Here is a 12116-nt window from a genome sequence, read left to right on the forward strand (position 1 = left end):
ATAAGGCTGGGGCACCCAACGGCAGCACCCATAAGGCTGGGGCACCCAACGGCAGCACCCATAAGGCTGGGGCACCCAACAGCAGCACCCATAAGGCTGGGGCACCCAACGGCAGCACCCATAAGGCTGGGGCACCCAACGGCAGCACCCATAAGGCTGGGGCACCCAACAGCAGCACCCATAAGGCTGGGGCACCCAACGGCAGCACCCATAAGGCTGGGGCACCCATAGGGCTGGGATTTTTGTGAATGAACTTGGTGCCCAGAGAGGGACATGGAAGACCCAGAGAGCTGTCCTGGGCTGTGTTTAGTCCTTTATCTGGGAAGAGGTTAGGAACTCGATATTTCTTCTTGAAGCATCTCCAGTTCCTAGCAGTGAGTCCATGGTGTCAGGTACGACGCTCGGAAGAGAGTTGGGCTGATGAGCTCTTTGCTTTGCCTGACGCAGTCTTGCCAGCTGCGAGGGGACCTGTCTTAGCTGCTGGCTGCCCTGCCCTCCAGCCCCATGTCCCACTCCAGGGGTGGCCCAAGGCCTCCTTCACACCTCGATTATGGCCTGGGTAGCCTGTCTTCTCTTCTGCACACACTTCCTCCCTCTCAGCAGTTAGCAACCTAAGCCCTGTGCGACGAAAGGAGTAGGTGCTGACTGCAGCAGCTGGGTGCTGGTGTTGGGGCTCAAGTCTGTTTTGACCTGGACCCGGCCTTGTCTGAGATCATTCTATACTGATGAGCCTGTCCCAGTCTCTGAGCTGCCCGGCAGTGTCTCTGACACCGCGCCTAAGAAACTGGCCACAGGGAAGCCTTCTGGGTCCCTCCCAAGTCACGTCTGGGCCATCAGAAAACTGAGGTTAGATGTGCTGGTTGCTGAGGCCTGATGTCCGTGCCATCCAGTGTCACAGGTTTCTCATTATGGGTCCTGTGGGGGCACATATGTTAAACCCGAGGTTCTGGGGGTGTAAGAATCGCGTGCACTAGCCCAGCGGCTGGTTAGTCATGGCAAGTGGTGATCCTATCCCTCCACCAGCACCCACCTCACTCCCACACCCAAACCTGCTTGCTCGCCAAGCCCAGGAAACCCTCGATTTTGCAGGCCTTGGTTTAACGGACTTCTGGTCTAACAGACCACATTCCCGGTCTGTATGTCATATGTGAAAATTAACACCCTGTTAATCTTTAAATGCTTTTAACCAAGATTTGCTTATAATTAAATTAACAGGTTATTTCTTTGTTATTGACTCACTGTTATTTTTAACAAATTTCAGTGAATAGGCCATATGTTGGAAAAAATACTGTAGTAATTTTGCTGACATAAATAAATATTACATATCTACAACTATAGTCTATATATTTAAATCCAAGGGCCACCGCTCACAGACAGTGTTCGGGAATGATTAGCAGGTGATCACACCGCATCGTGTGTGGTAAGGGGTGCTGTTGTCATGGGGTGTGACTTCTGCAGCGGTTTTACCACGCTGGCCCGTGTTCCCCGTGCGCTAGGCCACGCCCAGCCTGTGCATTTGTTTATTCGAGGTGACTGGTGAACGCACGCATTTACTAGGCCTATTCAGTGTAAACTTAAAATTGCTGTAATACATATAGGAAACTTTCTGTGAGATGGAACCTTTCCTACATACTTAATTTTAATCACACAGACCTGTCTACATAAGTCAATGTAGGTAAACTAACTGATTAGTCATTTTTTTTGACATACACATTCGGAAAACCTACTTCATTACATAACGGCCTTTTGACTTTCACGGACACCCCCTCGCCTGAATTAGTCCGCTATATCAAGGAGTTACTGTGTTACTGCGCTCTTTTCAGCTTACCCAAATGCAGTATTCCCCGGCTTAACCACGGTTTTGTCTCCGCAGTTTCAGTTATCTGGGGTCAACTGCGTTTCTGGAATTATTTAAAGGAAAGTTCCAGAAATAAACAATGTATAAGTTTTAAATTGCATGCTGTTCTAAATAGTGTGATGAAGTCCCACGCTGTCCGGGGATAGGAACCATCCCCCTGTATTCGTGCCCCTCACCCGCCCCCGCCCCCCGTGTGGCACTCAGTAGCCAGCCGCCCGGTTATCAGGTCGACGTCTGGGTGCCCCAGTGCTTGTGTTCATGTCCCTTTATTTTACTTTGTGCGGGCCCAGAGCCATTCACATAACTTTCATTCCAGCATGTTGTTAAAATTGGTCTAGCATATTACTGTTGTTAATTTCTCACTGCACCTAATTGATAAGTTAATCACAGGCACGTATGTATAGGAAACAAGCAATATAGACAGGGTTCAGTACTCTCTGTGGTCTCAGGGGCATCTTGGAACATGTCCCCCTCAGATAAGAGTGGGAATAAAGTTTGGCGTATTTAAGGGCTGGAATGGGAGCGAAGTGAGAGTTGGGGGAGAGTCGTGTTTTTTTGTTTTTTTCTAGAGCTCTTAAGTGAAGTGACAGAAGGTAGATACAACAAAAAAGAAGGAAGAGGCAGAGAAAATTTAAAGAGGATTTATTTCGCAGCACTGGGAAGCATGGTGGGACTGAGGGACTCAACGCATGTCATCTAGGTTCTGTCTTTTCCTCTCTGGGCCTCATGCCTGCCCTCTCCTTCATGCTCCACACTGTGGGCACCCAGGACGGTGCCCCCCACTGCGCACTGGTCCTGAGGAGCCCAGCCTCCCCCGTGGCCGCGTGGGTGGAGCCCTGCAGAAGCCACGGGACAGGAGTTTGGTGAAGAAGAGAAGGCTGCTGAGCAGATAAAACAACAGCAGAGAACGCTGGGCTGATATTTTTTTAATTAAATGTATTAGGGTGACTTGGTTAATAGGATCATTTAGGTTTCAAGTATAGATTTCTAGGTTACAAGATCTGTATATTGCACTGTGTGCCCACCATCCAAAGTCAAATTATCCTCTGTCACCATACGTCTAGCTTACTCCACCCCCCACCTTCTACTGCCTTCCCTCTGGCAACCCCTCACTGCTGTTTGTGTCCACAAGTTTCAGTTTTATATCCCACATATGAGTGAAATCATATGGTTCTTGACTTTTTCTGCCTGACTTATTTCACTTAGCATAATGTTCTCGAGGTCCATCCATGTTGTCACAAATGGCAATATTTCATCCTTTCTTACGGCTAAATAGTATTCCATTGTGTATACCAGTAGATACCACATCTTCTGTATCCATGTCTTGGCCACCATGAGTAGTGCTGCAATGAACATAGTGGTGTATGTATAATTTTGAAAACATGATTTCGAGGTTTTCAGGTATATACCCACGAGTGGGATTGCTGGGTCCTATGGTAACTCTGTTCTTAATTTTTTGAGGAATCGCCGAATTGCCTTCCATAGTTTACATTCCCACCAGCAGTGAGTGAGGGTTCCCTCTCTGACAGTTAGTACTTGTCTTGTTGAGAGTGGCCACTCTAACAGGTGTGAGAGTGTCTCATTGTAGTTGTGATTTGCATTTCCCTAACAGCCAGTGAAGCTGAATGCACTGATCTTAAATGGTCATCCTTTAAAAAATCTTAAGTTTAGTAAACTTGAGGTTTTCCTCCTTATATGTTGAAATATTTTTATCATAAATGTTAGAACTGGATGTTCTCTGAATCTTACCAGCATATCTAGTTTTTACTAAATATAAATTATATGCACATATGATCATATGAAAAGCTATTAGAAGCCAAACATTATCCTAACTCTGATATGAAAACTTATTTCAGTTACTTGGTACCTTAATCAAATCTTGTCAGATCTTCTTAGGATTTAATAACAAAAGCCTTTTGTAATTTTTGGTTGACTTTAATAATAGGCCCTAACTCACGTGGTGGAAGCCCCACAAATCAATAACCTCTATTCTTTACTTAGTATAAATGGCATTTCAAGTACAAGAAAGCTTTCTGGTTAAAGGTGGTTCATGTTACAGATCTGATTAGCAACGAAAATAAAATGTCTTCGCCTAGAGCTCCTAAAACTTGGATGCTGTCTATGGTAGAGAGTTTTTATGAGTTAATTTGAGCCAAATTGATAGCAATTGTTGGAAAGCAAAATCTTAACGGATTGAGAAAATGCTCCTGAGAAGGCAGTTTTGCAGCTTATTTTATACACGAGAGGCCCGATGCACGAAATTCGTGCAAGGGGCTTGCCCCTCGCATCCCCGGCTTCATTTGGCAGGTCGTCCGGACGGTTATTCTGCTGTTCGGTCTAATTAGCATGTTAGCTTTTTATTATATAGGATTAGAGTCAAAGACGGAGGTGTAAGGGGGTTACATGCAATCAACCAATGGTAGATTAAGGGAGCGGGGGAAAGCAAAGCAGGGAAACTTCTGGGATTGGATAAAGAGTAAAACAGAGAGACACATCCTTGTACATTGGTGGGTACAGGATAGTTAACATTTATTTCACACACAGATTGTACTCGGGACAAAATAGCAATAGGGGTTCAGTAGTCTCCTGCTCTGTGGGTGTGTCCTGAGGGGTCTGGACAGAGGGGTGACCGACATTCCAAAGGAATGTTATCTGAGATGCAAAAGGACAATGAGCAGGCTCAGTCACGGTAAAGACTGACCTTTGTCAGGGGACTACGGTTGGCAGACATGACTACCCACCATGTCTGCCTTTAGTTAGGAAGTTTTAACTTCACACCATCCCATGTGTTACTTTCGGTCTCTGAGTCTGTCAGGCTGCCACACAGGCCTCCTCTGAGCCGGCCAGGGTTAACACATGGCTCCCTTTTCGCGCACAGCACATTATGTCTAAGGGAGTTGGCTTGAGTATATTTCTGAATAATCAAACTTGTCTGACTTTATCTTAAACCTGCAGAACTATGCTGGAAGGTGACAGCATATTTTAAAGTCGTCTGTTTACCATTCCTTGGTCTTAAAAGGAGTACATGAGAGATTTTGACTTTAAAATCATCACTACCATTAACATGGATAACACAGTCAAACTTTTGTTAGAACTCAGTCTTTCATGCATGTAATTTTATTCAGGAACTAGAGGCCTGGTGCACGAATTCATGCATGGGTGGGGTCCAGCCAGCCCGCCCTAATTGGGGCCGATCAGGTCGGCCAGGGGGAGAGGCCGTGGGCAGTTGGCGAGCCGGCCCCGCCGCTGATCAGGGTTGGGGGCCAATCGGGGGTGGGGCTGGCCAAGGGGAGGGGGCTGCAGGTGGTTGACCAGCCGGCCCCACCCCCTGGTCGAACTCCCAGCCAAGGGGACAATTTGCATATTAGCCTTCTATTATAGAGGAGTTAAAGCTGCTTATTGTTGCCAGTGAAAAGGTAACTCGGGGTCAGAGATTCAGTAGTTGGCTGCCACACAGACATGCCTCGGAGATGTTGCGGGCTGGTTCCAGACCACTGCAATAAAACGAGCGATGCAATAACGTGAGTAGTCTGCGTCTTTTAGGGTCTTGCCTTCAGTTTGTAAAAAATGCAACCTCTCTGAAGTGCAGTAAAGCACAGCAGGATAAAAGGAGGTATGCCTGTAGTGTTAAATCCAACTCAGCTACTAGTCATTTAAAATTATTATTGCTCACAGAGTAAGAAGTAGCATTCCTGTTGGTGCAAACATTATTTTTTATTATTATTATTATTTGCAAATAAAGTTCATTGCACACATTGTGGCTGGTCTCTAATGTGACAGTGATGGAGGGAGCTCCATCACAGAGCTTATTATGTCCTCCTGGGCCGCAAGCCTAGTGCAGGCAGCCCATCCTCAGGTCGCGCCCTTGCTGCCCAGCCTGGCTGCGACTGGCCTGGGGGCTGGGACCTGGCCTCTCAGAGACCTTCGCCCACTCCTCTGTGGAGCCCACTGCCCGGCACCTCCTGGCCAGCACGCCTGGCATTGGAGCTGCTGGGGGCATGTTGGGTAAGGGGGTTTGGGGTCTTCTGCCCACCGGTCTCGGGCAGCACACACAGGACCCCAGGCCACTCCCCACAGCAGCAGCCTGAAGCAGCTGAGCAGTATAAGATTTCTTCTAGATCTTAAATGCCACAATTTCATGATAGTGGATTCGAGGGAACGGGAATGTTTGCAGAGCCTAACCAGTGTAGAAGCTAAAATCCTGGTCACTCCTGAGCTCAGCCACATGAGACAGTGTCTTACTTCTCTTTTTAAACGTGGTTTCCATTCCTTCTTTGTTCTTTCTTCGTGCAAAGCTGGTGAGTTTATGCATACTGAGAAGCTGCGGAGGAGAGCATCGCTCTGCAGAGAGCGGGGCGCCGTCGCCAGGGCGGCAGGCGGCAGGCAGGAAGGCCTGTGGATGCTCGCATTCTAGATGTCCTCACTCATGAAATGACCTGCCCGACGCCCCTGCAGCAGTAGCTCCCTGTGCAGGTGGATTTATGATAAACTCTAGGACTAAAGAGAAAAGCATGTCATTTGAAGCCCCAAGTCTTGCTGAAGCCCGCTACTGCTCCCCATGCTCAGGAAGGCCAGCGCGGGTCTGTGCGCCACTGCGTGTGCTCGGCTGGAGCCGCCTGGGCCCTGCGTGGGTTGGGCTCCCGGGCCTGAGAGAGCGGAGAGGGTGGGGGAAGGGTGCGGCCAGGCCATGCGGGCCCACTCCTGGGAGTCCTTCACTCCTGGGAGTTCTTCCCTGCACGGCCCAGGTGCGCAGGAAGTCATGGGTGGGCCAAGGGGGCAGGCCCCAAGGGGGAGCGCTGGAAAGTATGTCCTTCCGAAGTCTGTGCAGAGGGCGTGAGCACAAGCTGCTCATTGAGGGCTTCTGGGCGGCCGCGTTTGGTTACTCCTGTTCACTGACAGTGATAAAGGGGCCTGAGGCTCTGCAAAGTTTGTGTGAGGATTTGCCTCTCCTTTTGGGAAAATACATAAAAGTTTAAGAGAAAAATATTCACCTGGTCCTTGTAAAAGACACATTGGAATTCCAGTCATTTTTCTTAAAATTTGAAGTGGTGTGACTTCCGTTAAAGGAAAAGACACGGAGAAGATGTGTAGTGGAAATACACACATGGGAGTGGGGACAGCGGGCTGCCCTGAAAGGGAACAGATTTTCCTTCAAATCAGAGATGCTGCTTGGAGCCCAGACATGGTGGGGTCATCTGGGGCTCAGGCTGATGGGCACACGTGTGTCCTCTCCTCCTCGGACACACAGCAGCACTGCTGCCCCTGCTCACACGCGTGTGGCCTGTTCCACATTGAGACATGGCGATGGTCACATGGCTTCATGGTTCCTCGTGATTCCCTCAACCCCAGCCCCACTTCCACCTGGAGGCACCAGGCCATTTTCACGGCCGAGAATCAGAGGGAGGGTGTCTTGCTATTTGGGAGGGCCAGGGGCGTTGTCAGAGTGGACTCTCGGCGCCTCAATTCAGAGTCCATCCCGCGTTCATTGCCCGTAGAGCCTGCTGCACATCAGCCTCTGACCGAGCTGTGTGCTTGGCCGTTTCTATTGGGAGCCGGTCTGAGCCCCCACTGCTGTGTGCTTGGCCGTTTCTATTGGGAGCCGGTCTGGGCCCCCACTGCTGTGTGTGTTGGACCAGTTCCCAGACCCCCTTTCGCACCTTTCTCCATCTGCAGAAATTGGGGGAGGCCCACTTGGCACAGGAGTGTTGTGAGGGTTTGGGTCGTGTGGGTGTCAGTAGGTCGGCTTCCTCCCTGTGCCGACACCTGTCTCTTGAATGTCACTGCAGCAGCAGCTACACATGACACTGCCCCGTGGAACGAGGGTTCCCAGGTCCCAAACCCCTGACAGGCACACGTTCTATTTTGGTGGCTCTCGGCACAGGTGGGCCACGGCCACGGGCACTCAGAAAGGACTGCAGTCCTCTTCTGGTAATATACAGCTCTGAGAAAAAGGCAAAGCCCAGCTCAGTTAATAAGAGGCACGCTTTTTATCGTTCCTAGAGCGCTTCCGTGCTTGGTGCATATAATCCAAATCCAGGTACCTGATGTCGGCTGTTACATCCCCGAAAATCTGCACGTCAGCATCCTCATCCCCAGGAAGTCGGCTATGACTATTTGGGGCAGGGCTCTGAAGAGGTAATTAAGTTAAAATGAGGTTTTTGTGGTAGGTCCTGATCCAATGCGACTGGTGCCCTGGTGAGAAGAGGAAATCAGAAAACACACACACGCACACACATACACACCTGGGAAGAAGAGGAAATCAGAAACCACACACACGCATGTACATGCACGCACCTGGTAAGAAGAGGAAATCAGAAAACACACATATGCATGCACATGCGCACACGCACACGCACACATGCAAGGAAGGCCATGTGAAGACACAGAGGGCAGCCATCTCAAGCCCAGGAGTGAGGCCTCAGAGGGAACCAGCCCTCATCTTCTCCTTCTGGCCCTCAGAGGTGTGAGGAAGTCAGTTTCTGTTGCCCAGCCCCGGTCTGGTTTGGTTGTGGCAGCCGCAGCAGCTGGCCCAGTGCCATCATTGCCCACATTGATGGGTCAGGAAACTAAGACACAGATGCAGTCCCTTGCCCCAGAGCACACAGCTTGGATTCCCCAGGCTGTGTGCTCGGTCACTGCTGTAACCGCCCCCAGGCCCACCCAGCGTGGTCTCAGGGACCCTTAGATCACGTTAGAGCAAAACAGGGCTGTTTTCCATGGTCTGGCTGCTACGTGGAACGTTCCAGTCTTGGTGGAGAAAATAAAACTCCACATGGGCGGAGAGGGGGCCTGCCTCATTTATCTCGCTCTCCCAGAACCGAAGGGCGGCCAGCAGACAAGGTAGCATGTTCATCACACATCGCTCACGTGTCTTCAGCAGCGTGTTAGCTGAGCTCTGTGTCTGCTCTGTGACTGTGACGCCTTTATGTCCTGGCGGATATGCTAACGCTTGATCTTCCATAGTATTTTTTTCATGTGCCTTTTGTTATAAGTTTGCAAAGGTCCATTAAAAAGTTACGTTTACATGTGATTTCTTGAAATGTTTGTTACCAGAAACTGGACTCTGCCCGGTGGTTTCGGCTTCAGGGTCGGGGGCACTTTCTGAGGTTCGTAGGGTTGAGTCTTTGAGGGAAGTTCCCCGTGGACCGCTGCCTGGGGTCGGGGAGTTGGGGGTCACCACGCTCTCGGGCCTGGGTGAACCCCCCAAGGTGGAAATCACATAAAGGACCCGTTGTAAGATTTGGACGCTCACGTTTTGATGTGAGCGAGTTAACTCAGGAGAAATCACTTTTTAACTTGGCGTAATGCCCTGGCTTACTTGCTCTTGCGTTTCCCACGCACTCGTGTGTGCTCGCCGTGGCACAACGGGGACCGGTGGGCGCTGTTAGCTCCAGGAACTGATGTGTTCACCTGAAAGCCACTCCACATCGGTGTGCCGTCACCTCACCGGCCGTCCGCGTGCCTTTCGGTCTCCTTGCTCCGCTGTGACGCCAAACTGGGCACGTGTCTCGGGCGGCAGAATCCTAGGCCAGGCGGGCCGCTCTGGAAGACAGCGCCCAGCTGCCCGCATGGTGGGTGGTCACTGCGGTGTTCTCTTCCTCCTGGTCCTGCTGCTCAGCCCGGAGCAGAAGCACGGCCAGTGCGTGGGATCCTTCTGTCTTTCCTCCAGTTTAAGGAGTAAAAGGAGAGAGCGGTACATGCTACCCAGTGAAGTGCTTTAGTGTCATTTGGAAAAATAAAACAAAATAAAAATCTGCAATGGCTGCAGTTTCCACACCCTCAGAATCTGCACGTGACTCCCGTGGAGGGGGTGTGCCATCCTCTGTCTGGAAGACGGAGGAGCATGGCCCCGGCCCCGGGGCACTCAGCCCTCAGCCCTGGCCGTGCTGCCCTCCCCCAGGCTCCCAGCTCCAGAAGGCTCAGAATCCCACGCATTCTCGGGGGGTAGTGGCGGGGGGGCGGAGCAGGGGGGGGGGACGGTGAAGCGTTTTTGCCTTACAGCTTTTCAAATAGTTCCTCCTGCTCTGGAAAAAATCAGTTTCACACTACAACCCTCACTCACTCACATGTACAATGGAAGCAACAATACTGTATTTGATGCACTGTTAGGTTTTGTATTCTAGTCCCCTAAGAAAAAAGCAATACATACATACAGGCTGGTCACAACCCACTAAATGGATTTTATGATCCACTCGTGGGATTTTAGTCACAATAAGAAAAATTCTGCCTTCATCACAACCTGTTCTGGGACATGAGCCTTGTTTTGAAAGAAAAGAATTGCCAGATGAGAAGAAAGGAGAAGGGTGCGGGTTTCTGCCAGGGGCAGCCCTGGGAGGGCACGGGTGCCGGGAGTGGCGGAGAGGGCGCAGGGATGAGGGGAGGCGGCGGAGCAGCTCGGCCGTTGCAAGCTCTGCTTGCTGAGACCTGACCCTCCCTAGAACCGGTCTTGTGAGTTCATTCATCCAACTTCCTGCCCAGCACAAGGCTGCGAGGACGTCTTGTCTCTGCCTTTATGCCTTCTTTTTCTGAGTGGCACAGGAATTCTCTAGTTGTTTCAAAAGGAAACTAACTTTCCACTATTTTGTTGTCTTTGGGGCTGCTGTTACCTAGCATTTTTTAAGAGTAAAGGAAAGAGGTCAGTTTTAGCAGTTCTCGGTTTGTAGTCTTGGCAAGTGCTCATTGCAGCCATCAACATGTGACTTTCCTGACAGTGACCCTGGTTTGTAACCAGGGTGGATTCCCCCCTCCCTTTTTGTTTTTGTTTTTGTTTCTTTACATTTTATTGATTCCGGGGAGGAAGGGAGAGGGAGAGAGAGAAACATTGATGAGAGAGAATCATAGATTGGCTGTCTCCTGCGTGCCCCCTACTGGGGATCAGCTGCAACCCGAGCAGGTGCCCTGGCCGGGAGTCCAACTAGTGAGCTGGTCATGGGTCCATGTTCCGCCACTGAGGCACACCGGTGGGGCGGACTTCCCCCCTGAGTGTTATGGGCAGGGAGGTGGCAGCAGGGTGCCCATGATGCCCAGCAGCGCCCGCTGCAGGCGTCGGTGCCCACTGAGCCCCTGTTGTGTCTCCACAGGCCTGGGCAAGACCAAGAGGAAGACGAGCGCGAGGGATGCGTCCCCAACACCCAGCACGGACGCAGAGTACCCTGCCAATGGGGGCGCCGACCGCATCTACGACCTCAACATCCCGGCCTTCGTCAAGTTCGCCTACGTGGCCGAGAGGGAGGACGAGCTGTCCCTGGTGAAGGGGTCACGTGTCACCGTCATGGAGAAGTGCAGCGATGGCTGGTGGCGTGGCAGCTACAACGGGCAGATTGGCTGGTTCCCCTCCAACTATGTCCTGGAGGAGGTGGACGAGGCGGCCGCGGAGTCCCCCAGTTTCCCGAGCCTGCGGCGGGGCGCGCCCGTGAGCAATGGCCAGGGAGCGCGGGTTCTGCACGTGGTCCAGACGCTATACCCCTTCAGCTCGGTCACCGAGGAGGAGCTCAACTTCGAGAAGGGAGAGACCATGGAGGTGATCGAGAAGCCGGAGAACGACCCCGAGTGGTGGAAGTGCAAAAACGCCCGGGGGCAGGTCGGCCTCGTCCCCAAAAACTATGTGGTGGTCCTCAGCGACGGGCCTGTCCTGCCCCCGTCTCACGTCCCGCAGGTCAGCTACCCGGGGCCCGCGGGCAGCGGGCGCTTCGCTGGCAGAGAGTGGTACTACGGGAACGTGACCCGCCACCAGGCCGAGTGCGCCCTCAACGAGCGGGGCCGCGAGGGTGACTTCCTCATCAGGGACAGCGAGTCCTCGGTAAGTGACCTGGGGCGTGAGGTCTGCCCGGCGCCGGGAGGTTCCAGGAGAAACAGTAAATGTGTGTGTGCATGTGTGTCGATGTGTATACAGCGCATAGTGTGGCAGCCGAGCACCGTTCCTTTGTAGATTGTGTGAACAGACCAGAATTAGCAAGAGCATCCCGGGGCTCTTACTAAGACAGGTGAGTAGGACTGGTCAGGGTCCCTGTGTGAGGTGCGGCTCCGTGCACCCAAGTCCGCGGTGAGTGTAGGGCCTCACTCCACGATCGCCACTTGTTCCCGGGAGACACACTCACAGATACAAGGGTGAGAAAGTTTTTGCTTCGTGAAGGCTGTTTGTCCTCTTTACCAAGTTTCCCCTTCTGTTCTGAGGACCTAAGCATCATGTTCTCTCTGGTTTCCCATTGTTAGCGACCCTCGTCTGCCCTGTGGTTAACTCTGTCTCCACTCTGGGTCC

At 51.6% G+C, this 12116-nt stretch overlaps 1 protein-coding gene across 3 annotated transcripts in view; it reads left to right on the forward strand.

Annotated features, from left to right (window-relative positions):
- The window catches only part of NCK2 (NCK adaptor protein 2), a 145538-nt gene that overhangs the window by 114456 nt on the left and 18966 nt on the right, over positions 1-12116 (forward strand). For 2 of the 3 annotated variants that reach the window (XM_059658949.1, XM_059658948.1), the window contains one exon: positions 10939-11657. The exons of the other annotated variant lie outside the window; for it this stretch is intronic. In XM_059658949.1, the coding sequence (XP_059514932.1) occupies positions 10939-11657 (719 nt within the window). The remainder of the gene's footprint in view (positions 1-10938; positions 11658-12116) is intronic. 3 annotated transcript variants of the gene reach the window in all.

This window comes from Myotis daubentonii, chromosome 12, assembly GCF_963259705.1.
Source record: "Myotis daubentonii chromosome 12, mMyoDau2.1, whole genome shotgun sequence".
Lineage (NCBI taxonomy): Eukaryota > Metazoa > Chordata > Mammalia > Chiroptera > Vespertilionidae > Myotis > Myotis daubentonii.